Genomic DNA, 26374 nt, shown 5'->3' on the forward strand with positions numbered 1-26374 from the left:
TGATCCGCCTGCCTCGGCCTCCCAAAGTGTTGGGATTACAGGCGTGAGCCACTGCACCCGGCCCAAGATTTTTTCATGCGCCAGTGCTTTGCAAATCAAAACTAAAATGTGATTACCAACTCGCCCATTAGGATAGCTATTAAACAAAATACAGAAAATAAAAAGTGTTTACAAGGATAAAAAGAAATGGGAACCTGGCCTGGCGCGGTGGCTCATGCCTGTAATCCTAACACTTTGGAAGGCCAAGACAGGCAGATTGCCTGAGCTCAGGAGTTTGAGACCTGCCTGGACAACATGGTCTCTACAAAATACAAAAAAATTAGCCACTGCAGTCCAGTCTGGACGACAGAGCAAGACTCCATCTCCAAAAAAAAAAAAAAAAAAAGAAATGGGAACTCTTATGCCCTGTTGATGAGGGTGTAAAATGGTGCAGCCACTGTGGAAAAAAATAGAGTAGTTCCTCAAAAAATTAAACATATAGCACTTTGGGACGCTGAGAGGAGGGGATCTCTTTTTTATTTTATTTTTTTGAGATGGAGTCTCACTGTGTCGTCCAGGCTGGAGGGCAGTGGCGCGATCTCGGCTCACTGCAAACTCCGTCTCCCGGGTTCACGCCATTCTCCTGCCTCAGCCTCCTGAGTAGCTGGGACTACAGGCGCCCGCCACCACGCCCAGCTAATTTTTTTGTATTTTTAGTGGAGACAGGGTTTCACCGTGTTAGCCAGGATGGTCTCAATCTCCTGACTTCGTGATTCGCCCACCTCAGCCTCCCAAAGTGCTGGGATTACAGGCGAGAGCCGCCGCGCCCAGCCACTTACGAGGGGATCTCTTGAGCCCAGGAGTTCCAGACCAGCCTGGGCAACCTCTACAAAAATTATAAAAATTAGCTGGCTGTGGTGGTGTGCACCTGTACTTTATGCCCCTAAGTCAAACTTTTGTGTTTTTTTTGAGACAGAGTTTTGCTCTTGTTGCCCAGGCTGGAGTGCAGTGGCATGATTCTACTGCCTCAGCCTCCCGAGTAGCTGGGATTACAGGCATACACCACCACACTCGGATAGTTTTGTATTTTTAGTAGAGACAGTGCTTCTCCATGTTGGTCAGGCTGGTCTCGAACTCTCAACCTCAGGTGATGCACCTGCCTCGGCCTCCCAAAGTACTGGGATTACAGGCATGAGGCACCGCGCCTGGCCAGACTTTTTGAGTCTTGCACTGTTGCCCAGGCTGGAGTGCAGTGGTGAGATCTCAGCTCACTGCAACCTCCACCTCCCGGGTTCAAGTGATTCTCCTGCCTCAGCCTCCTAAGTAGCTGGGATTACAGGCACCTGCCACCACACCCAGCTAATTTTTGTATTATTGGTAGAGACAGGGTTTCACCATGTTGGCCAGGCTGGTCTTGAACTCCTGACCTCAAGTGATCCACCCGCCTCAGCCTTCCAAAGTGCTGGGATTACAGGCGTCAGCCACCGCTCCCTGAATTCTTGATAATGTCATGATAATGTTAGCAGTGACACAGATCCAAGTTATCCCAAGTTTCCAGCAGTGTATTCACATCAGTCCACAGCAACTTCAGCCCTTGCCACCTCAGAAGGCTGCTCAGGAGGTTGAGGTGGGAGGATTGCTTGAACCCTAGAGATTGAGGCTGCAGTGAGCTGTGGTCTCACCACTGCACTCCTGTCTGGGCAACAGAGAGAGACCCTGTCTCCAAAAGAAAAGAGAAAAACATTAAACCTACAACTACCATATGATTAAACAATTCCATTTCTGAGTATATACTTAAAAGAATTGAAAGAAAGGACTCAAACACTCATGTTTATAGCAGCGTTATTCATAATACCGAAAACATGGAGGCAACCCCAGTGCCTATAGATAGATGAATGGGTAAGCAAAATGTGGTATATACATACAGTGGAATAGTATTAGGCCTCGAAAATGAAGGACATTCTGTAATAGGCTACAACGTGGATGAACTTTGAGCACATAATGCTAAGTGAAATATTCCAGTCACAAAAAGACACATACTATATGATTCCACTTATCCAAGGTACTTAAAGTAGTCAAAATCATAGGGACAGTAGAATTATGATTTTTAGCAGAAAAGAAGAATGGGGAGTTAATTGTTTAATGGGTATAGATTTTCATTATGACAGGATGAAAAGAATTATAAAGATGGGTGGTGGTGATGGTTGCACAACATTATGAATGTATTTAATACCACTGAACAGTACACTTTAAAATGTCTAAGATGGGGGCCGGGCGCGGTGGCTCACACCTGTATTCCCAACAGTTTGGGAGGCTGAGGTGAGCTGATCACGAGGTCAGGAGTGCGAGACCAGCCTGGCCAACATATTGAAACCCTGTCTCTACTACAAATACAAAATATATATATATATATATATAGCCGGGTGTGTTGGTGGGCACCTGTAATCCCAGCTACTTGGGAGGCTGAGGCAGAAGAATCGCTTGAACCCAGGAGTCGGAGGTTTCAATGAGCCAAAATTGCACCACTGCACTCCAGCCTGGGCGACAGTGGGAGACTCCATCTCAAAAAAGAAAAAAAGGGCCAGGCGCGGTGGCTCACGCCTGTAATCCCAGCACTTTGGGAGGCCGAGGCGGGCACATCACAAGGTCAGGAGATCGAGACCATCCTGGCCAACATGGTGAAACCCCGTCTCTACTAAAAATACAAAAAATCAGCCGGGCATGGTGGCAGACGCTTGTAGTCTCAGCTACTTGGGAGGCTGGGGCAGGAGAATGTCGTGAACCCAGGAGGCGGAGCTTGCAGTGAGCCGCGATAGTGCCATTGCACTCCAACCTGGGCAACAGAGCAAGACTCCATCTCAAAAAAAAAAAAAAAAAAAAAGTCTTAAGATGGCAAATTTATTTTATGTGTCTTTTGCCACAGAAGGGGTTTCCCAGAACACTCCTCCAGTTGCTGCGTGACAGGCTTCTAACCAGCCTACATCTAACAGGGTATAGACCCTTGGGAGTCTAAATGGAAGTTTGGCACTTTCCAAGTCTCCCCGTGGCTTACTCCATGTCTACAGATTCTTCCAAACAACAACAAAAAAAAGATTTCCACACATAGAGTGCCCCGGTTTTCACAGCTCCCAACTAGGAGGCTCCATCCTAAACCATCTAAAATTGGGAACGAAAGGACTTGGCATTCACTAGTTTCTCTAGATCACAGAATAAAGAGGTGGGTTTTTTGTTTGTTTTTGTTTTTGTTTTTTGAGACGGAGTTTCGCTCTTGCTGCCCAGGCTGGAGTGCAGTGGTGCGATCTGGGCTCACGGCAACCTCTGCCTCCCGGGTTCAAGCAATTCTCCTGCCTCAGGCTCCCGAGTAGCTGGGATTATAGGCATGTGCCACCACAGCCTGCTAATTTTGTATATTTAGTAGAGACAAGGTTTCTCCATGTTGGTCAGGCTGGTCTCGAACTCCCGACCTCAGGTGATCTGCCCGCCTCAGCCTCCCAAAGTGCTGGGATTACAGGCATGAGCCACTGCGACTGGCCAAGAGGTGGTTTTATACTGATACACGAACATTGCCATTGTTTACATCTCAGGATCAGTGCAGAGAATGGTCTAAAGTGCACACCTCTCAGTTTCTCTCTGGAAGTGTCCATCTGCACACTTTTTCAACTGCGGTTTGAGAATCTATCCTGCACCTGGAAACCAGTGGGGTAGAAAAGCAATAGACATATGGGAGCCTGAACAGGAGCTTAGGCATTTCCTGCACTTTTCCCCCTCAGTTTGCTCGAGCAATAAAGCCAGGTATGTAGATGCTCCCTGAAGGAGTTTGTCCATGCATTGAGTACCATAACTTCTACAGCTCCCTTCCATGGGGTTGCCTCTATAACCATCTAGCTCTGTAAGTTGATTGAGCTCAGCATTCCCGAGCCTCCCTAGACCACAGAAAATAAAGATGTGGACATTCAATGATCCCATGTCCAGCAGAGGATCAGAACATGCAATCTGAAGAAGGCATTTGCTACAGATACACTCCCTGACTTAATGCAGAGAGACTTGGAGATAAACTCCTCTCAGCTTCACCCTGAGGATAAAATGAAGTGGAAGACCTATCTAATGCCGCAATCTTTCCAGCTGCATCTAGAGGGACTGGTTTCTATCTTACCTGACTCAGAGTACTGCCAGGTCTTGGCACATCCTAATCTCCTAGGGGTCACTAAAAACAGAGACTGCAGTTTGGACAAACACAAAAATGTGAGAGGAACCTTAGACTTATTGATTAGGCTCTTCTATGTGAGGCCAGTGTGAAAAAACTGAGACTGTTTTCTTATTAATACACAGAAACCAACACAGAGGTACAAGGAAAATGAAGAAACGGGGAAATATGTTCCAAATAATAGAACAAAATTAATTTCCAGAAACCAACCCTACTGAAATGGAGATAATGTGATTTACCCAACAGGCAATTCAAAAGAATCATCACAAAGATGCTCATCAAGGTGAGGAGAGCAATGCGTGAACAACCTTGAGAATTTCAATAAACAGAAAATATAAAAAAGTACCAAACAGAAATCTTAGGGATGGCCAAGTAGGGAGGTTTATGCCTGTAATCCCAGCACTTTGGGAGGCCCAGGCAGGTGGATCACCTGAGGTAAGGAGTTTGAGACCAGCCTGGCCAACATGGTGAAACGCCATCTCTACTAAAAATACAAAAAATTAGCTGGGCGTGGTGACGTGCAACTGTAATCCCAGCTACTTGGGAGGCTGAGCAGGAGAATTGCTTGAACCCGGAGGCAGAGGTTGCACTGAGCCAAGATCGTGCCACTGCACTCCAGCCTAGGGGACAGAGAAGACTGTTTAAAAAAAAAAGAAAAGAAAAGAAATATTAGCGCTGAAGAGTACAACAACTGAACTGAAAAATGCAATAAAGGGTTCAGTATCAGACTAGATCAAGCAGAAGAAAGGATCAACAAACTCAGAAACAGGTAATTGGAAATCATCCAATCTGAGGAGCAAAAGAACATAAAATAGTGAAGACAGCATAAGGGACTTTTGGAACACCATCAAGCAGACCAATACACACATTGCCAAAGGGTCAGAAGGATAAAAGAGAAGGAGACAGAGAGCTTAGATAAAGAAATAATGGCAGAAAACTTCCCAAGCCTGGGAAAGGAAATAGAAATCCAGATCGAAGAAGCCAAAAAGACACCAAATAGGAGAAATCAAAAGAAACCCATACAGATGTGCAAATTTTCAAAAGTTAAGCACAAAGAGAGAATCTTTAAAGGAGCAAGGAAAAAGTGACTTCTTGTGTTCACATATGTACAAGGTCACCTCAATAAGATCATCAGTGGATTTTTCAGCAGAAATCTTGCAGGCCAGAAGGGAGTGGGATAATACATTGTTAGAAAGAAAACAACTGCCATGTGAGAATACTATACTCAGATAACCTGTATTTCAAAAATGAAGGAGAAATTAAGACTTTCTCAGACAAACAAAAGTTGAAGGTGTTTAACACTCCTATATCTGCCCTACAAGAAATGCTAAAGAGAATTCTTCAAGCTGAAGGAAAAAGTCATTTATTAGTAACATGAAAACATGAAAGTATATAAAACTGGCCAGGCGAGCTGGCTCACGCCTGTAATCCCAACACTTTAGAAGGCCAAGGCAGGCAGATCACTTGAGGTCAGAAATCCGAGACCAGCCTGGCCAATATGGTGAAACCCTATCTCTACTAAAAATACAAAAATTAGCTGGGCATGGTGGCACATGCCTATAATCCAGCTACTCGGGAAGCTGAGGCAGAGATTCGCTTGAACTCGCAAGGCAGAGGTTGCAGTGAGCAGAGATCGCACCACTGCACTCCAGCCTGGGTGACAGAATAAGACTCCATCTCAAAAAAAAAAAAAAAAAAAAAAAAAAACGAAAACGAACTTACAGGTAAAAAATAAGTACATTGTGAAATTCACAACACTCTAATACTGTAATGGTGAGGTGTAAATCAATCCTCTCTCTAGTTTGAAGATTAAAAGACAAAACTGGTGGCCAGGTGCGGTGGCTCACGCCTATAATCCCAGCACTTGGGAGGCCCAGGCAGGGGGATCACGAGGTCAGGAGTTCAAGACCAGCCTGCCCAGCATGGTGAAACCCCATCTCTACTAAAACTACAAAAAATTAGCCGGGCATGATGGCACGCACCTGTAGTCCCAGCTACTTGGGAGGCTGAGGCAGGAGAATTGCTTGAACCTGGAAGGTGGAGTGTGCAGTGAGCCGAGATCACGCCACGGCACTCCAGCCTGGGCAACAGAGCAAGACTCTGACTTAAAAAAAAAAAAAGACAAAACTACTACAAAACACCCATAGCTACAATAATTTGTTAATTGATACAAATTATATGTAAACTGTGATATCAAACTTAAAACTTTTCTTCCTCCAAGATGGCAGATTAGAGCATGCCTCAGCCACTTGGGGATAGCATGATAGTGCATAAAGATAAACTCCATGTACTTTATTTCAAGAAGAAAAGTGGAAATCCACTGGAATCATGAACGATAACCCAGAACCTGGGGAAGGGAGTGGGAGCAATCAGCCCCTGCGGCAGTGTCCAGCTGATAAAAGTGAGTGAAACCCAAGCACATGAAAGAGAGCCTCCCTCTGTGACTCAACTTTCCACTGGGAACCAAAGCGACCCAGTTTAAGGGAGAGCACTTTGTTTCTCTCAAGGCCTGGGGTTAACTTGAGGAGAGGTTTGGAGGTGCTGAGAAGGAAACACACTTGGAAAAGCTGATTCAATCATTCCACAATGTACACGTGTCATTGTGTACACATCACGATGTATACAATGTACACATCAAATTGTACCCCATAAATACATGCAATTATTACATCTTAATTAAAAATAAAATGCAAATATAAAAAATATATAGTAGATCCTGGAAATGTAATATGAGGAATAATTAATAATAAATGTTTGGGGCTGGGCGCGGTGGCTCACGTCTGTAATCCCAGCACTTTGGGAGGCTGAGGCGGGCAGATAACCAGGTCAGGAGTTCGAGACTAGCGTGACCAACATGGTGAAACCCCGTCTCTACTAAAAATACAAAAATTAACCAGGCATGGTGGCACATGCCTGTAATCCCAGTTAGTCAGGAGGCTGAGGCAGGAGAATCGCTTGAACCCAGGAGGCAGAGGTTGCAGTGAGCCGAGAGTCCGTCTCAAAAAAATAAAAAATAGCCAGGCGCAGTGGCTCACGCCTGTAATCCCAGCACTTTAGGAGGCCGAGGCAGGCAGATCACAAGGTCAGGAGTTCGAGATCAGCCTGGCCAATATGGTGAAACCCCGTCTCTACTAAAAGTACAAAAATTAGCTGGGCATGGTGGCGGGCACCTGTAGTCCCAGCTACTCTGGAGGCTGAGGCAGGAGAATTACTTGAACCCGGGAGGCAGAGGATGCAGTAAGCTGAGACTGTGCCAGTGCACTCCAGCCTGGGCAACAGAGCGAGACTCTGTCTCAAAAAAGAAAAAAAAGAAGAAAAAATAAATTAAAAAAATAAATGTTTAGACCAGGCTTGGTGGCTCATACCTGTAATCTTAGCACTTTGGGAGGCCAAGGAGGGTGGATCACCTGAGGTCAGGAGTTCAAGACCAGCCTGGCCAACATGGTGAAACCCCGTGTCTACCAAAAATACAAAAATTAGCTGGGCGTGGTGGCAGGTGCCTGTAATCCCAGCTACTTGGGAGGCTGAGGCAGGACAATTGCTTGAACCCAGGAGGCGGAGGTTGCAGTGAGCCGAAATCGTGCCACTGCGCTCCAGCCTGGGCGACAACTACAAGACTCTGTCTGAAAAAAAAAAAAGATAATAATAATAATCCAAATTCAGTGTGTCATTTTAAGGTGGCTTGGGAGCGGCCCGAGGAGCGAAGGACTGAACCAGGAGCCATGTTGCACTGAACTGAGGCAGCACAGCCTCCGGGTGGGGTGGGAGGGGCGGGAGCCCTTCCGCTGTGGATGCTGACTGCCCAGGACGAGGGTTTCATCACCTTAAATGTTTTTGAACTAACGAAGCTGCATTCCCTTAAAAAGATGGACAGCTAGTGGCTCACACCTGTAATCCCAGCACTTTGGGAGGCCAAGGCAGGTGGATCACGAGTTCAGAAGATCGAGACCATCCTGTCCAACATGGTGAAACCCCGTCTCTACTAAAATACAAAAAATAGCCAGGTGTGGTGGTGTGCACCTGTAATCCCAGCTACTCAGGAGGCTGAGGCAGGACAATCGTTTGAACCCGGGAGGTGGAGATTGCAGTGAGCTGAGATCGTGCCACTGCACTCCAGCCTGGCGACAAAGAAAGAAAGAAAGAAAGAAGGAAGGAAGGAAGGAAGGAAGGAAGGAAGGAAAGAAAGAAAGAAAGAAAGAAAGAAAGAAAGAAAGAAAGAAAGAAAGAAAGAAAGAAAGAAAAGATGGACAGCCCATCCTGTGAACTATAGAGTTTGTGGACAGATATGTATTGGGTTCATAGTGGCGTCATGCACACACATTCCTGCGAGTTTCCGTAAGTTTTTAGAGGACTGCTTTGCCTTTTGTTTTGTTGTTGTTGTTTGTTTTGGTTTGGTTTTTGGAGACAGAGTCTCACTCTGTCACTCAGGCTGGAGTGCAGTGGCATGATCTCAGCTCACAGCAACCTCTGACTCCCAGGTTCAAGTGATTCTCCTGCCTCAGCCTCCTGAGTAGCTGCGATTACAGGAGCGCGTCACCATGCCCAGCTAATTTTTATATTTTTAGTAAAGATGGTGTTTCCCCATGTTGGCCAGGCTGGTCTCAAACTACTGACCTCAAGTGATCTGCCTGCCTCGGCCTCCCAAGTGCTGGGATTACAGGCATGAGCCACCATGCCAGGCCTGCTTTGCCTTTTGATCTGAGAGTTGCAAAGTTCCATAAAGAATGGCCCTGGTGGATAAGCACGAAATCACGAGACAGCGATTGCACAGAATTTGTGAAGCTATCCATCCCCAGATCACGAACAGCCCCCTGCACCCCCTCCTGCTGCTCGCGCCGCTGGATGGCTGTGACCGCACCGTGGAGATGCCCATCCTGAAGGACCTGGCCACTGTGGCCTTCTGTGACGCACAGTCCACGCAGGAGATCCACGAGAAAATTCTAAACAAGGGAGGACCTGGAGAAGTTCAAGGCCCTGAGAGTGATCGTGTGGATAGGCAAGTGGCTACGACAACGTGGACATCAAGGCTGCCAGCGAGCTCCGGATTACTATGTGCAACATCCCCTCCACAGCCGTGGAAGAGGCAGCCGACTCCACTGTCTGCCACATCCTCAATCTGTGCCAGAGGAACATGTGGCTGTACCAGGCACTGTGGGAAGGCACGCGGGTTCAGAGCGTGGAGCAGATTCTCGAGGTGGCCATGGGAGTGGCCCTCATTCGTGGGAGACGCTAGGCCTCATGGGCTTCGGTTGCACGAGGCAGGCGGTTGCAGTTTGAGCCAAGGCCTTTGGATTCAGCGTCGTATTTTATGACCCTACTTGTAGGACAGGATAGAGCGGTCCCAGGGCATGCAGAGGGGACCCTGATACACCCTGCAGGGTTTCCTGTATCAGAGTGACTGTGTCTCCTTGCACTGCAATCTCAATGAACATAACCACCACCTCGTCAATGACTTTACTATAAAGCAGATGAGACAGGGAGCATTCCTTGTGAACGCAGCCCGTGGTGGCCTGGTGGATGAGAAAGCCTTAGCACAGGCCCTCAAGGAGGACAGGATAGGAGGGGCAGCCCTTGGCTTGCACGAATCGGAGCCCTTTAGCTTTGCTCAGGCTCCGTTGAAAGATGCACCAAATCTCATCTTCACTCCTCACACTGCCTAGGACAGCATGCAGGCGTCGCTGGAGATGAAGGAGGCAGCTGCCACCGAGATCCGCCGAGTCATCACAGGTCGCGTCCCAGAAAGCTTAAGAAACTGTGTGAACAAGGAGTTATTTGTCACATCAGTGCCTTGGTCAGCAATAGACCAGTAAGCAATTCATCCCGAGCTCAACGGTGCAACATACAGATATCCGCCAGACATCGTGGGCGTGGCTCCAGGAGGACTTCCTGCAGCCGTGGAAGGAATCATCCCTGGAGGCGTCCCAATGACTTACAACCTCCTGAGAGTGACACATCCTTCCCAAGCTCCCCCTCCCAACCAGCCCACAAAACATGGGGACAATAGACAGCACCCTAATAAGCAATAGCAGAGAATGCCCAAAGGTAATCATTCAGATACACTTGGGACCATGAGCCAGTGAAAAATAGATGAACTAAGAGAAACAAATTATGGTCTTTTTAACTGATTCTGGACATAGGCATCACTGATGTTGCCGTGCTAAAACTACAAGAACTAGACAACTGAAGATGTCGTCTCTTATGGAAGTGCTGAAAGACTAGGATGTGATTTACTAACAACCGACTTCCGTTATTGTATGTTAAGTTTTTCATCTGTGCATCAAATCCCAAATAATAAATGGAGCTTTTTTCTTTATCGGTCCCTTGGGCACAGGAGGTCCCGAACACCCTTCTCTAGAATGCTGCATTGAGAGTTCAAACGTCGGGCCATGCGCGGTGGCTCACGCCTGTAATCCCAGCACTTGGGAGCCCGAGGTGGGTGGATCACCTGAGGTAAGGAGTTTGAGACCAGCCTGGCCAACATGGTGAAACCCCGTCTCTACTAAAAATACAAAAATTAGCTGGGTGTGGTGGCGAGCGCCTGTAATCCCAGCTACTCCGGAGGCTGAGGCAGGAGAATTGTTTGAACCCAGGAGGTGGCAGTAAGCCAAGATCGTGCCACTGCACTCTAGCCTGGGCGAAAGAGCAAGACTGTCTCAAGGAAAAAAGAAAAAGAGTTCAAACATCAAATTAAAAAATATTAAGAGGAAAGCTTCATTCTGTGACTCTAGTCCCGTGACTCTAGTCCCTTGATTCTACAGAGGCTGTTTACCTCTTTTTGCTAGTAGCAAGATCATATAACTACAAAATGCGGAGAAACTGTTTGCCTGTGGTAGATACCTGCACACATAGGATTGAAGACAGTACAGGCTCCTGTGAGACACCTCTGTCCTCTCACATCTGTTTTTTTTGTTTTGTTTTGTTTTGAGATGGAGTCTTGCTCTGTCACCCAGGCTGGAGTGCAATGGAGAGATCTGGACTCACTGCAATCTCTGCCTCCCAGGTTCAAGCGATTCTCCTGCCTCAGCCTCTGGAGTACCTAGGATTACAAGTGTACACCACCACGCCCAGCTAATTTTTGTATTTTTGGTAGAGACTGGGTTCCACCATGTTGGCCAGACTGGTCTCGAACTCCTGACCTCAGGTGATTCGCCCGCCTCTGCCTTCCAAAGTGCTGTGATTACAGGAGTGAGCCACCGCGCCCGGCCCCTCACTCACATCTGAATTGCATACTGAGTGGGCAAGTTGGTTATAAGTTCAGTAAAACCTGATGATGATGCAAAAAAAGTATTATGTTTCATAAGCTGTTTGTACTCAAATACATTTTCTCAATTTCAGATCCTTTCCTATTTTATTGAGTGGAAAGTCTTGAACTAAAAGTGTTCAGGAAGAATAATGTTGCATTTCCTTATGTCTCCTGAAACACCTTTTTTTTTTTTTTTTTGAGACGGAGTCTCGCTCTGTCGCCCAGGCTGGAGTGCAGTGGCACGATCTCGGCTCACTGCAGGCCCCGCCTCCCAGGTTCACGCCATTCTCCTGCCTCAGCCTCCCGAGTAGCTGGGACTACAGGCACCCGCCACCACGCCCGGCTAATTTTTTGTATTTTTAGTAGAGATGGGGTTTCACTGTGTTAGCCAGGATGGTCTCGATCTCCTGACCTCGTGATCCACCCGCCTCGGCCTCCCAAATTGCTGGGATTACAGGCGTGAGCCACTGCACCCGGCCGTCCCGAAACACTTTTAATGGTAAGTTGTCATATTGTCTATGAAGAAACCCATTTTTTAAAGACACTAATAAATTCTTCTTTTCTTCACGTGATATTTTATACAAGAACACTTCAGACATATTAGATTTGACTGATTTTAAACAAATCCTATTAGATTTGTATCAACTAGTTACATGTTCTATTCATAGACTTTTGTGAATCATTGCCTTTTTGTTTAAAAAGATGGCCTATTTTCCAGGCACAGTGGCTCATGCCTGTAATCCCAGCACTTTGACAGACTGAGGCGGGCAGATCACCTGAGATTAGGAGTTCGAGACCAGCCTGACCAACATGGAGAAATCCTGTCTCTACTAGAAACCCAAAATTAGCCACGCGTGGTAGTGCATGCCTGTAATCCCAGCTACTTGGGAGGCTGAGGCAGAAGAATCGCTTGAACCCAGGAGATGGAGGTTGTGGTGAGCTGAGATCGCGCCATTGCACTCCAGCCTGCCTGGGCAACAAGAGCGAAACTCCAACTCAAAAAAAAAAAAAAAAAAAAAGATGGCCTATTTCAAGCCTTTGCATAGGTACATTCCTGTTTTTGTGACAAAAGAAAAACTTTAAAATTGCCCCAAACAGAAAAATAATGGCTACATGTTTTATTTTAACTTTTTTTTTGAGATGGAGTCTTTGCTCTGTCACCCAGGCTTGAATGCAGTGGCATGATCTCGGCTGACTGCAACCTCTGCCTCCCAAGTTCAAGTGGTTCTCCTGCCTTGGCCTCCCGAGTAGTTGGTATCACAGGTGTGTGCCACCATGCCTAGCTAATTTTTGTATTTTTAGTAGAGACGGGGTTTCACCATGTTGCCCAGGCTGGTCTCAAACTCCTGACCTCAGGTGATCCGCCCACCTCAGCCTCACAAAGTGCTGGGATTATAGGCGTGAGCCACCGTGCCTGGCCCAGTTGATAGTTTCAACTATGTAAATCATTACACTGATTCCTACTGATCATTCTCATTGCCAGCATTCCTGAACTTAAATTGGCTCGGAAATTCTCCAACCATAGTGAATCCTATTTTCTATGACCCCATAAATATTGGGCATTGTTGCGGTATGTTAGAATACAAGCCCGTGGTTGGGAAAGGCAGTATCATATATGCAGTCTTTCTACCTCTATGTGGCCACATAAGAATGACATCTGACCTGCAACATTTCCTTACCAAGAGATACGGATCCCACATGGGCTGTGCAATGTATTTGTGTTTTAAGCTAAGCGATATTACAGAAAAGTCAAAAAGCTTTTAAAAATTTGAACATTTATAAAGTAAAAAAGTTACAGCAAGCAAGGGTTAATTTATTATGGAAGAAAAACTTTAAATACATGTAGTGTTGCTTAAGTGTACAGTGTTTATAAAGTCTAGAGTGTTGTACTGTAATGTCCTAGCCTTCACATTCACTCACCTCTCATCGACTCTCCAGAGCAACTTCCAGTCCTGCAGCCTCCATTCTTGGTAAGTACCCTATACAGGTGTACCATTTTTTACTTTTTATGCTGTTTTTTTTTACCGTACCTTTTGTGTGTTTAGATATGTTTAGATACATAAATACTTACCATTGTGTTCTGTGGGCAGCAAGCCACCCAGGTGCCGAGGCAAGAGACCGAGGGCATGAGCTGTTTCAGTATAATAAAATATATAAAATAACAAGAGTTACACTAGATACAGATCACAGATATGATTATACACAAGTATCACTAATCATTAGTTTGTAGTAATTACTCTTTATTCAAATATTATAATAATCCTCACTCTACAATCATAACCTAGGAAAAACCAGGCCATACAGAGGTACGAGCTGAAGGGACATGGTGAGAAGTGACCAGAAGACAAGTGTGTGAGCCTCTGTTATGCCCGGACAGGGCCACCAGAGGGCTCCTTGGTCTAGCGGAACGTCAGCGTCTGGGAAGACGCCTGTTACCAAGCGGATTATGGCCTAGCAGTAGCGTCAGTGCCAAGGAAAAGCACCCGCTACTTAGCAGACCAGCAAAGGGAGTCTCCCTTTCCCCGGGGGAGTTTAGAGAAGACTCTACTCCACCATGTCTTGTGGAGGGCCTGACATGAGTCAGGCCCGCCTGCAGTTATCTGGAGGCCTAACCGTCTTCCTGTGATGCTGTGCTTCAGCGGTCACACTACTGGTCCGCTTTCATGTTCCATCCTGTACACCTGGCTCTGCCTTCTAGATAGCAGTAACAAAATTAGTGAAAGTACTAAAAGTCTCTGATATGCAGAAATAATGCGTAAGCTGTCTTCTCTCTCTCTCTCTCCACTTCAGCTGCCAAACAGGGAAGGGCCCCCTGTCCAGTGGACACGTGACCCACGTGACCTTACCTATCATTGGAGATGGCTCACACTCCTTACCCTGCCCCCTTGTCTTGTATCCAATAAATAACAGCGCAGCCTGGCATTCGGGGCCACTATCAGTCTCTGCGTCTTGGTGGTAGTGGCTCACCCAGGCCCAGCTGTCTTTTCTTTTATCTCTTTGTCTTGTGTCTTTATTTCTACCACCTCTCTTCTCTGCACACGGGGAGAAAAACCCACAGACCTTGTAGGGCTGGTCCCTACAGTGTTCCAACTGTATTCAGTACAGTAACATGCCATATAGCTTTGTAGTTTAGGATCAACAGGTTATACCATATAGCCTAAGTGTTCAGTCAGCTATACCATCTAGGTTTGTACACTCTATAATGATGAAATTATTACACGATGATGAAATTGCCCAACAACGCATTTCTCAGAATGTATCCTTTTTTTTTTTGAGACCGAGTCTCACTGTCGCCCAGGCTGGAGTGCAGTGGTGCAATCTTGGCTCACTGCAACCTCTGCCTCCTGGGTTCAAGCGATTCTCCTGCCTCAGCCTCCCGAGTAGCTGGGACTACAGGCGTGCACCACCACGCCTGGCTAATTTTTGCATTTTTAGTATAGACGGGGTTTACACCATGTTGCCCAGGCTGGTCTCGAACCCCTCAGCCTCCCAAAGTGCTGGGATTTCAGGCGTGAACCACCGCACCCGGCCAGAATATATCCTTATTATTAAACTATGCACGACTGTGTATACAATACCTTTATAGGTCAAAAGCAGTCAAATACTGGCCATGAGATACACTTAGTCCAAGTACACAAATAATTGCAGAAGGAGAAAGTGAAACTCCTCTTACTTCCTGTCCCACTCATTTATCACAAAGCATACAGAAGTCAGAATAACACCTGCCCTTTGCAATTTCAGACTCCTCTCTTTCTGCCTCTCCAAACCCGTCCCACGTTTGGCGATTCCTTTCCCTTTGACCTCCCCCCATCAGGTCGCAGGTTCCTGGTCTACACCCCTTCTGCGTCCCCAACCAGTTTTGAGTCTCACAACCTCTGGTCCCATAACCCCTCTGCACTAAGGAGCAATAAACAAAATTCACGCCCGAACAAAGAGGCCAAAACAGCAACCCAGGATGTTTGCGCCTGCGCACTCTGGGCGCACAGTAAGGCCGGCAGCCCAGCGCCGGCTTATCTGTGAGAGCAATTAAGATGACTTTCGGAGGGTCCAACCGCCTTCCCAGCTCCGAACTACATCTCCCAGAAGGCTCAGTTGTGCGATTATCTTTCCATGCAGACTTGTCCTCTTTCTGAGGCTGTCCAGCGCCTGGGGGCAGTAGGACGGGTCCGGGAACTAAGCCCATCTCAAACACGTCGGAGTGGCTTTCTTTGGGGGCCAAGGCCCGAGCCTGAGGCGGGACTCCATGAGGCCTCTGGGGCGCGAGCGGTTTGACTAGGGGGGCGATCCTTTCGGCGGGGCTGACGCAAGGCGCGGACAGGAATTCTGACGATCGGGAGCCATCTTGTCCGGCCTTGATACGTCTCTGACTACGCTTCCCAGAGGTCTCCTCCGCAAGACTGTACTTCTCGCGGTAATTCAGCTTCCAAGTCACGCGCTGGCGGGACCCTCAGGGCTTTACCAGCAACTACCCCAGTGCCGGGGAGGGTTCTGCTGCTTCGAAAGCTCGTAAGGCCTGAGGTGAGGATCCCGGGAGAGGGCGGGGCCGGGGGCCGAGCCTCGGCTTTGTGCGGCGGTGGAGGTGAGATTGAAAGTGTGCACTTGCGTCTGTGTGGAGGTGTGTGGTGAATGATCGCGCGATTGTGACAGGCTGCTCTTGTGATGAGTGTGTTTCCAACGCTCACACCGTGTGCAGCACGGCCTCGGAGACTGTGGCTGCTGGTGTGTGTAAGAAGGAGCAGGACCACGTGCGGCATTGTGTGTGCGGCTGTGGGGAGCTTGTGTCTGGTTGAGTGTTATTGCGTTTGTCCCCGTAGTGGTGTGCGACTATATGCTGTGTGACTGTGTGCGGCAGAGTTCAGGTGGGGATACCTGCGAGTAACTGCATGTTTCTATCTGTGTGTGTGGCTGTGGTTAATGTGTGATCGTGACTGTGACCCGGTACAGGTGTGCGCCGACTGTGACAATGTGGTTGTGACTGTGACTGCCTCCTCGGTAAGTGTGCACTTGTGCTTATGTGACCGATAGAGGCCCTGCGTGTGCGACCCTGTTGCTTTGGGCGTGGATTGTCTGTAGCTGAATGTCCCCATGGTGGGAGTGTGATCAGGTTTGTGTGGCTGGGTAAGTCACACAGTGTGAGGTTTTATCACTTATGTATACTTCTCTAGGCATTATACTCCAGTTTTCCCCCGTTTTAAAACTTTATATGAATGTTGTCATACTGTCTTTGGTTTATTTTTACAATTCTGTGAATCATCCCTATTAGATAAAATCGCGGTTAATTCAATTTCTTTGCTATATTGTATTCTCCCTTCTGAAGTATACCACAATTTTTCATCCTTCTAGTAATGATGCCCTATTAGTTATTTATAGCTTTTTATTTTATAAACAACACAGCCACAAACATTCTTTCACATGGGGTACACATGCTTGAGTTTATTTACCAGCAGAATTGCCGGTTCATATATCTTCCACTTTACTAAACAGTGTCAAAATATATACCCGAGTGGCTGCACAAATTTGTACTTGAACAGCAATGTTTGAAATATCTTATTGCTCCATATCCCTACCAAAGCATAGTTCCAAGAGTTAAAAAAATTTTTGTAGGCCAGGTGTGGGGGCTCATGCGTGTAATCCCAGCACTTTGCCAGGCCAAGGTGAGAGGATCACGTGAGGCCAGGAGTTGGAGACCAGCCTGGGCAACATAGTGAGACCCTAACTCTACCATAAATACATACATACATAAAAAATTAGCCGGGCATGGTGGCTGGCACCTATAAGTCCTAGCTACTCAGGAGGTTGAGATGAGAGGATCGCTTGAGCCCAGTGCTTTGTAGCTGCAGGAAGCCATGATCATACCACTGCCCTTCAGCCTGGGCAACAGAGCAGGAGGCTGTCAATAGATACATAGAGCCTATATAAAGTATGCAAATCTTAAGTGTACAGCTGTGTAACACTCCTAGATCTATACAAAGAACTTTGCCAGGACCTGAGATGCTTCCCTCATACCACTTCTCAGTAATTTCTCCCCCACACAATCTATTCAGAATTCTATCATTAACTAGTTTTACCCATTCTTTTTTTTTTTTTTTTTTTTTTTTGAGACAGTCTCGCTCTTGTCACCCAGGCTGGAGTGCAGTGATGCAATCTTGGCTCACTGCAACTTCCGCCTCCTGGGTTCAAACGATTCTCCTGTCTCAGCCTCCTGAGTAGCTGGGATTACAGGCACCCATCACACCCGGCTAATTTTTGTATTTTTAGTAGAGACAGGGTTTCCCCATGTTGGCCAAGCTAGTCCTGACCTCAGGTGATCCGCCCACCTTGGCCTCCCAAAGTGCTGGGATTACAGGCATGAGCCAGTGCATCTGGCTGTCTTACACATTCTTGAACTTCATGTATATATGCAATTATACGGCATGTACTGTTTTATGCCAGGCTTCTTTTGTTATATATTATGTTTGTGAAATTCATTCATGTTGTTCAGTGTAATTGTACTTAGCTCTCACTATACTGGGGATATATTGTAGTATATTAGTCGATTACATTGTTGATGGATATTTGGGTAGCTTCCAATTTGGGGCTGTTACAAATGATGCTGCAGCTGTGAACACTCTACTGTGTTTTTGGTGAACACGTGAAGGCTTTTCTCCCGGGTTAATACTTAGGAGTGGCATTGCTAGATCACAGGGTAGGCTAATGTTTAATAGATACTACCAAGCTCTCATGTGGTTGTTCCAGTTTACACTCCATCCAGCAATGTATGAGAGTTCCAGTTGCTTCATATCCTCTCCGTAATTTGGTATGGTTAGTCTTTTAACTATTTTATTGGTTGTGTGGTGCAGTTTCATCATAGGTTTTTGTTTTGTTTTGTTTTGTCTTGTTTTGTTTTTTGAGACAGAGTCTCACTCTGTCGTCCAGGCTGGAGTGTAGTGGTGTGATATCAGCTCACTGCAACCTCCGCCTCCCAGGTTCAAGTGATTCTCGTGCCTCAGCCTCCCGAGTAGCTGGGATTACAGGTGCGTGCCACCACGCCCAGCTAATTTTTGTATTTTTAGTGGAGACAGAGTTTCACCATGTGAAACTCCCGCCCGCCTCAGCCTCCCAAAATCCTGGGATTATAAGTGTGAGCCACTGCACCCAGCCTCATCATAGTTTTAATTTGTATTTCCTTGATGTGAAATGATGTTCAGCACCTTTTTGTATGTTTACTGGCCATTTGTATATCCTCTTTTTTGTGTCCATTTTCCCCTTCGTAAATTTTTTTAAAATGTTCTTTTCTTTCTTTCTTTCTTTCTTTCTTTTTTTTTTTTTTTTGAGACAGAGTTTCACTCTTGCTGCCCAGGCTGGAGTGCAATGGCACGATCTCAGCTCACTGCAACCTCCACCTCCCAGGTTCAAGCATTCCTCCTGCCTCAGCCTCCCATGTAGCCGGGATTACAGGCTTGTGCCACCACGGCCAGCTAATTTTGTATTTTTAGTAGACACAGGGTTTCACCATATTGGTCAGGCTGGTCTCAAACTCCTGACCTCAGGTGATCCAACTGCCTTGTCCTCCCAAAGTGCTGGGATTACAGGTGTGAGCCACTATGCCTGGCCTAAAATTTTATTTTCATGTTGTGAACATAGTATAAGGAATTTGCAAATACTCTGCAGGTGCCCACAGTGCAATGATGAAAACCAGGAAATTTATGCTGATAGAAGACTTTTAATTAAGTTAGAGCCCTTTTTCAAATTTTGCTAAATTTTCTTACTGTTTCAGGATCCAATCCAAGGTCCTGCATTGAATTGTATTGTTTCATTAGTCTCCTTCCATCTTTGAGTGTTCTTTAATCCTTTTTATCTTTTAGGACTTTGACACTTTTGAAGAGTACTGGCCAGTTATTTTGTAAAATATCTTTTTCTTTTCTTTTCTCTTTCTCTCTCTGTCTTATTCTTTGAGACGGAGTCTCTGTCACCCAGGCTGGAGTGTAATGGCACAATCTTGGCTCACCACAACCTCCACCTCCTGGGTTCCAGCGATATTCTTGCCTCAGCCTCCCGAGCAGCTGGGACTATAGGAGCGCACCACCACGCCCAGCTAATTTTTGTATTTTTAGCAGAGACAGGGTTTCACCATATTGGCCAGGCTGGTCTCGAAATCCTGACCTCTTGATCTACCTGCCTCAGCCTCCCAAAGTGCTGGGATTACAGGCGCGAGCCACCGCGCCTGACCGCTTTTTTTTTGAGATGAAGTCTCGCTCTTGTCCCCCAGGCTGGAGTGCAATGGTGCGATCTCAGCTTACTGCAGCCTCTGCCTCCTGGGTTCAAGCGATTCTCCTGCCTCAGCCTCCCGAGTAGCTGGGATTACACACACCTGCCACCACCCCCGGCTGATTTTTGTATTTTTAGTAGAGATGGGGTTTCACCATGGTGGCCAGGCTGGTCTCGAACTCCTGACCTCAGGTGATCTGGCCGACTTGACCTCCCAAAGTAGTGGGATTACAGGCATGAGCTACCGCGCCCAGCACCGGCCACTTTTTTTTTTTTTTTAATAGACAAGGTCTTGCTCCGTCATCCAGGCTGGAGTGCAAATGCAGTGGCATGACCATGGCTCACTGCAGCCTCAACCTCCAGGGCTCAAGCAGTTCTTCCACCTCAGCCCCTGAGTAGCTGGGACTACAGGTGCACACCACCACTCCTGGCTATTTTCTTTCTTTTTTTTTTTTTTGTAGAGATAGCATCTTGTTATATTGCCCAGGCTGGTCTTGAACTCCTGCTTTCAAGCCATCCTCCTGTTTTGGCCTCCCAAAATGCTGGGATTGCCACACCCAGCCTGCAGAATATCTTTCAATTTGCGTTTGCCTGATGTTTCCTTATGGTTAGATTTAGACTGGGCAGTTTTGGCAAGAAGATCACAGAAATGATGTTGAACTCTTCTCAATGTGTCATATCAGGAAATATATATATTAGTATATCTCATTATTAGCAATGTTAACTTTGAGAACTTGGTAACAGCGTTGTTTGCCAGATTTCTCCTCTGTAAAATCACTGTTTTTCCTATTTTATTGAATAAGTATCTTGTGGGGAAATAATTTGAAACTATGTAAAAATGGCTGGGCGCGGTGGCTCATGCCTGTAATCCCAGCACTTTGGGAGGCCGAGGTGGGCGGATCACAAGGTCAGGAGATCAAGACCATCCTGGCTAACATGGTGAAACCCCATCTCTACTAAAAATACAAAAAATTAGCTGGGCGTGGTGGTGGGCACCTGTAGTCCCAGCTACTCGGGAGGCTCTGGCAGGAGAATGGCGTTAACCCGGGAAGTGGAGTTTGCAGTGAGCTGAGATCGCGTCCCTGCACCCCAGCCTGGGTGACAGAGCGAGACTCCATCTCAAAAAAAAAAAGAAACTATGCCAAAATCCTATTTCTTATCATGTTTTCTCACCCATTAGTTTTAACATTCATTGATAATTTTTACCTGTAACAATTATTACTGTGATGTTTGCCTAGTGGTGATTTTCTCCTTCTATCATTTCTTAAGACTTTGATAATTTAAATTCTACTATAAGGAAGAGCTGTCTCTTCTTGCTCCTGTTAAAAGTGAACTAAATGTGGCCTGAGAAGGACTTTGTACTTCTATATTTGAGTCCTTATGGACGAACTGTAACCTAATAGGTAGACAGAATTGGAAACCTAACTTGTGTGCCTGTAACAGTGTATGTGCCTGTAACAAGCTGAGTCTTGGCTAATCCCAGCAGCAGTACTTCAACCACTCATACACTGCTGAGTGTTCAAACTGTGTTAAGTAAGGCAAACACTGTCCGGGCACAGTGGCTTGCGCCTGTAATCCCAGCGCCTTGGGAAGCCGAGGCAGGCGGATCACCTAGGTCAGGAGTTGGAGACCAGCCTGACCAACATGGTGAAACCCCATTTCTACTAAAAATACAAAAAATTAGCCAGGTGTGGTGGAGTGCACCTGTAATCCCAGCTACTCAGGAGGCTGACACAGGAGAATTGCAGTGAGCCGAGATCATGCCGTTGCACTCTAGCTTAGGCAACAAGAGCAAAACTCCGTCTCAAAAAAAAAAAAAAAAAAGGGCAAACAAGAACTTGTAACCAGTTGAGCTGTTTCTCCACCTCACTTCTGATTTTTGTATGTCACTTCCCTTTTTTTTGTCTATAAATTTGTTCTGACCACGAGGCATCCCTGGAGTGTCTCTGAATCTGCCGTGATTCTGGGGGCTGCCTGATTTGCAAATCGTTCATTGCTCAATGAAACTCCTTTACATTTAATTCAGCTGAAGTTTTTCTTTTGTCCCCATTTGTTTATTCAATTATTTACCTATGGACTCATGGATATTTATTTTATTCTATTTTCTATTATTATTATTTATTTATTTTGCTGTTCAAATTTTCCCATATTTGGCCATCAGAAGCTCCTTAAGTTGGCTCTTGTGTCCTTTCAACGTGTGATCATTTTTTAAAGCTTCCCCCCGACCCCGCTTTCTGGGACATAAGATGTTCCAGGTTCATCTTGTATTTTCCCTCTTCCATCTCTGGGCTCAGCAATTTCTCCAAGCAGCATTAATTTCTTTTATTGGAGAATGAATTTATAAACCAAGATCTGGGCACTTGGTGTGCTTATTGCTACTGGCGTCTTTGCTCTGGTTCTGGTCAGTGGAGAGAGTGAGAAAATACACAAATGTCTACATGCACATTTATGTCTATTTATTTGTTTATATATTAAAAACACACCAGTTTACACTCATATGTTTAATTCTATTCCAGTACCACAGGGTATTTTCTTTTCCCAAGAACTATGAACTATCTGAAATTTTACGCTAGTTGTAAGCTAGTAAGTTGGCTTGTCAGTTTCACAGATACGTTCAGAAAACATGAGACTTCTGAGTCAGAGACAAAGGATGCTTTGTTGCTCATGGCAATCTTCAGAATATCTACATTCTCATGGTACTGATTCAGTCATACACCCAGGATTATGCAAAATACACAGGTATCTGTGTGTTCCCTTGACCTTAGGAAACCTGAATTTTTTATAATGGATAGTTAGAATGCCTACCCTTTGCTGTAGAAGGAGACCGACCCTGTCTTCCAAGGCTGTTCACTGTATAAACAACTTGGTAAAATAGTGCAGAACAAAAACACTTAGTACCTCTTCTTGCAAGATACGCAGAAACATGCAAGACCCATGGAGAATTGTCTCCCATCAAATTTGGTCATTTCCTTGTTACTTCATTTTCCAACAGAGAGAAACCTGCTTCTCAGAATCAATAATTAGCTCTATCCTAGAATACATGCAAATTAGTTCAGAGTTGCCAACCTGGACCTGTGTAAAAAGTATTTACTAACTACAGTAGAGAATCTCTGTGTAGCTCTTTTTCTTTAAGCTTATAGTATATAGTAAACAAACATCTTCCAAAGTTACTCAATTTAGTTCTTTTCTTTGCCACTCTTTTCAGTGTGTTTTTTTTTTCTTACATTTTTCTTACATTTAAGGATCATTTGTTGCATTTTGGGTTCCCCCACATCCTGGTTGATTGTAGCAGGCTACACTATTTTGAATGTGAAAACATTCGCAGGGGACAGTGGCTCACTCCTGTAATCCCAACACTTTGGGAGGCCGAGGCCGGCGAATCACGAGGTCAGGAGATCAAGACCATCCTGGCTAACACGGTGAAACCCCGTCTCTACTAAAAATACAAAAAATTAGCCGGGCGTGGTGGCGGGCACCTGTAGTCCCAGCTACTGGAGAGGCTGAGGCGGGAGAATGGCGTGAACCCGGGAGGCGGAGCTTGCAGTGAGCCGAGATCGCGCCACTGCACTCCAGCCTGGGCGACAGAGCGAGACTCCGTCTCAAAATAAATAAATAAAAATTAACTTAGTTCCCACAGACTCCTTGTATATATTCAACTTCATTCGTTTCTGCTTTATCCTTGCTGTGTTTCTCTTGCACAAATGAAGAGTTACCTGTATTCTTTTTACATTAAAGATAGCATTCTCTAGGCACTCTTTTGTACATTGTTTCTTTCTCTTAATGATACATTCTGGATAACACTCAGGCAGTTAAAGAGATATTCATAATTCTTTTCTAATTGTTACATAATACTGCAGCCTGTGGATTTATCATAGTTTATTGAACCACTTTCCTACATATGGATATTTAGGTCATTTACAATATTTTGTTACTAGAAACAGTGCTGCAATAACCTCGTATATATGTATTTTTCTATTGCTGGAGGAGTATCTTTAGGGTAGATTCCTAGAAGCGGTATTGCTGGGTCAAAAGGTAAGTGCTTTGTAGTTTTGTTAAGTATTGCAAAATTCCTCTCTAGAACTGTTGTACCAGTTTTTATTCCTACTAGCTATGTATGAGCATGTCTGTTTCCCTTCACAGCCCACCTAACAGAATATGTTGTCATGTTTTTTAGTTTTCACCAGTCTAATAGATGAGAAATAGTACCTCAGTGTTATTTTCTTTCTTTTTTTTTTTTTTTCCGAGACAGAGTCTTGCTCTGTTGCCGGGGCTGGAGTGCAGTGGCGCGATCTCGGCTCACTGCAACCTCCGCCTCCTGGGTTCAAGTGATTCTCCTGCCTCAGCCTCCCGAGTAGCTGGGACTACAGGCGCGTGCCGCCATGCCCAGCTAATTTTTGTATTTTTGGTAGAGATGAGGTTCCACCATGTTGGCCAGGCTGGTCCCAAATTCCTGACCTCAGGTGATCCACCAGACTCGGCCTCCCAAAGTGCTGAGATTACAGGTATGAGCCACTGTGCCCAGCCCTCATTGTTTGTTTTCTTATTTCTCTCATTATGAGTGTGTTTGAACATTTCAGAGTCTTTTTAAAGATTGCCTGTTTATGTCTTTCCCCATTTTTGTAGCAGATATTTATTTAGTGCTTTGTCTTTTATGACTAGTGCTTTTTTTTGAAACGAAGTCTCACTCTTGTTGCCCAGGCCGGAGTTCAGTGGTGTGATCTCAGCTTACTGCAACCTCTGTCTCCCGGGTTCAAGCGATTTTCCTGCCTCAGCCTCCTGAGTAGCTGGGATTACAGGCGTCTGCCACCGTGCCCGGCTAATTTTTTTTGTATTTTTAATAGAGACAGCGTTTCAACATGTTGGCCAGGCTGGTCTCGAACTCCTGACCTCAGGTGTTCCGCCCGCCTTGGTGGGCCTTGCCCTCCCAAAGTGCTGGGATTACAGGCATGAGCCACCACGCCTGGCCCCGAAGCTTTTAAACATTCACATTCACACTTAAGTCTGTGATCCCTCTTAAATTAATTCTTATGTATGGGGTAAAGGTTAATTTTTTTTTTTCCAGTTGGGTGCCTAGTTGTTCCGGCACTGTTTATTGAAAAGATTGTCCTTGCCCATCTAAACTGCATGGAGGCTGGGCAAGGTGGCTCATGCCTGTAATCCCAGCACTTTGGGAGGCCGAGGCAGGCAGATCACCTGAGGTCAGGAATTTGAGACCAGCCTGGCCAACATGGTGAAACCCTGTCTCCACTAAAAATACAAAAATTAGCTGGGCGTGGTGGCAGCCACCTGTAATCCCAGCTACTCCAGAGGCTGAGGCAGGAGAATTGCTTGAACCTGGGAGGCAGAGGTTACAGTAAACCAGGATCGTGCCACTGCACTCCAGCCTGCGTGACAGAGTGAGACTCTGTCTCAAAAAAAAAAAAAAAGAAAAAAAATTGCATGGAGTCTTTGTCATAAATCAGGTGACAGTATATACATGTGGTTATGTGGCTCTCTTTCTGGACTCTATATTCTATTTGGTTTTATTGTTTTGTCTGTACTGCTGTCTTGAAATCCGTAGTTTTAGTCCTCCTACTTTTTTTCTTTTCCAAGCTATCTTGGCTATTATAAGCTCTTCTAATTTCCGAATAAATGTTAGAATCAACTTACTAATTTTTACCTTATTCCCCCCAAAGCCTTGCTGGGGTTTTGTTTACAAATATATGTGTTCATTTTGGGGCCTGATGCAGTGGCTCACACCTGTAATCCCAGCACTTTGGGAGTCCAAGGCTGGAGGACTGCTTGAGCCCAAGAGTTTAAGACAAGCCTGGGCAACATAGTGAGACCCTGTCTCTACCAAAAAAAAAAAACAAAAAAAAAAAACAAAAAAACAGAAAAACAACTAAAACCAAGCAAACACGCAAACAAACAAAGAAACAAAACCCCAAACATGTAGCTGGACTTGATGGCGTGCTTCTACTCCTCGCTTCTCAGGAGGCTGGGGTGGGAGAATCCCTTGAGCCCCACAGGTTGAGGCTACAGCGAGCTTTGATCGTGCCACGGCACTCCGACCTGGGTAACAAAGCAAGACCCTGATTCAAAAACAAAAACAAAAACTGTGTTCATTTTGGGAGAATTGACATCAATATTCAATCTATAGTACATATGGTATATGTCGACATTTGTTAAGATCCTTAATTTCTCTTACCAATTTGTCATTTTTAGTAACATTTTTGATAGCTTTATACCTGAGTATTTGATGTTTATTATGGAAACTGTGAATAGTATTTACATTTTAAACAATTTTCCAATTACTTGTTACTAGAAATGCAATTGATTTTTATATATTGTCCCTATATGAGACCATGTTGTTTAATTCACTTGCTAATTTTAAGAATTTATTATTTAGGATTTTCTATGTCTGCAACTTATCATCTGTGAATAATGATAGTTTTCTTTCTTTCCTACCAATCTTTATACCTTTTATTTCTTCATCGTGCCCTATTATACTGGCCAAGCCCTTTATATTACATTATTAAAAAGAAATGATGATAATGCACATTATTCTTTTTTTCCTGGATTCAGGGGGACATTTTTCAGTGTTTCAACATTAGTTATAACATTAGCTCTAGGATTTGATATTTTCCTACATACAAGCTCATACATTAGCCTGTTAGTTTCATGAATGCTGGCAGAAAACATGAGACTCCTGGATCAGAGAC

At 45.4% G+C, this 26374-nt stretch overlaps 2 protein-coding genes and 1 pseudogene across 5 annotated transcripts in view; 2 read left to right on the top strand and 1 right to left on the bottom strand.

Moving 5' to 3' along the window:
* The first annotated feature begins 8816 nt into the window (after positions 1 to 8816).
* On the top strand, positions 8817 to 10303 carry LOC134809108 (C-terminal-binding protein 2-like; annotated as a pseudogene).
* Positions 9626 to 16513, bottom strand: LOC134809019 (uncharacterized). Its single transcript, XM_063800404.1, has 3 exons — positions 16369 to 16513; positions 13498 to 15872; positions 9626 to 9935 (listed from the first exon to the last, which is right to left on the bottom strand). The coding sequence occupies exons 1-2, from the start codon at positions 16511 to 16513 to the stop codon at positions 15112 to 15114; spliced, it is 906 nt and encodes a 301-aa protein (XP_063656474.1). The 3' UTR covers positions 9626 to 9935; positions 13498 to 15111.
* ZNF566 (zinc finger protein 566) overlaps positions 15804 to 26374 on the top strand; it is a 42277-nt gene continuing 31706 nt past the window's right edge. For all 4 annotated transcript variants that reach the window (XM_009435364.5, XM_009435365.5, XM_063800244.1 and 1 more), the window contains exon 1: positions 15804 to 15944. The gene's annotated coding sequence lies outside the window, so the exon portion shown is untranslated. The remainder of the gene's footprint in view (positions 15945 to 26374) is intronic.

This window comes from Pan troglodytes, chromosome 20, assembly GCF_028858775.2.
Source record: "Pan troglodytes isolate AG18354 chromosome 20, NHGRI_mPanTro3-v2.0_pri, whole genome shotgun sequence".
NCBI lineage: Eukaryota > Metazoa > Chordata > Mammalia > Primates > Hominidae > Pan > Pan troglodytes.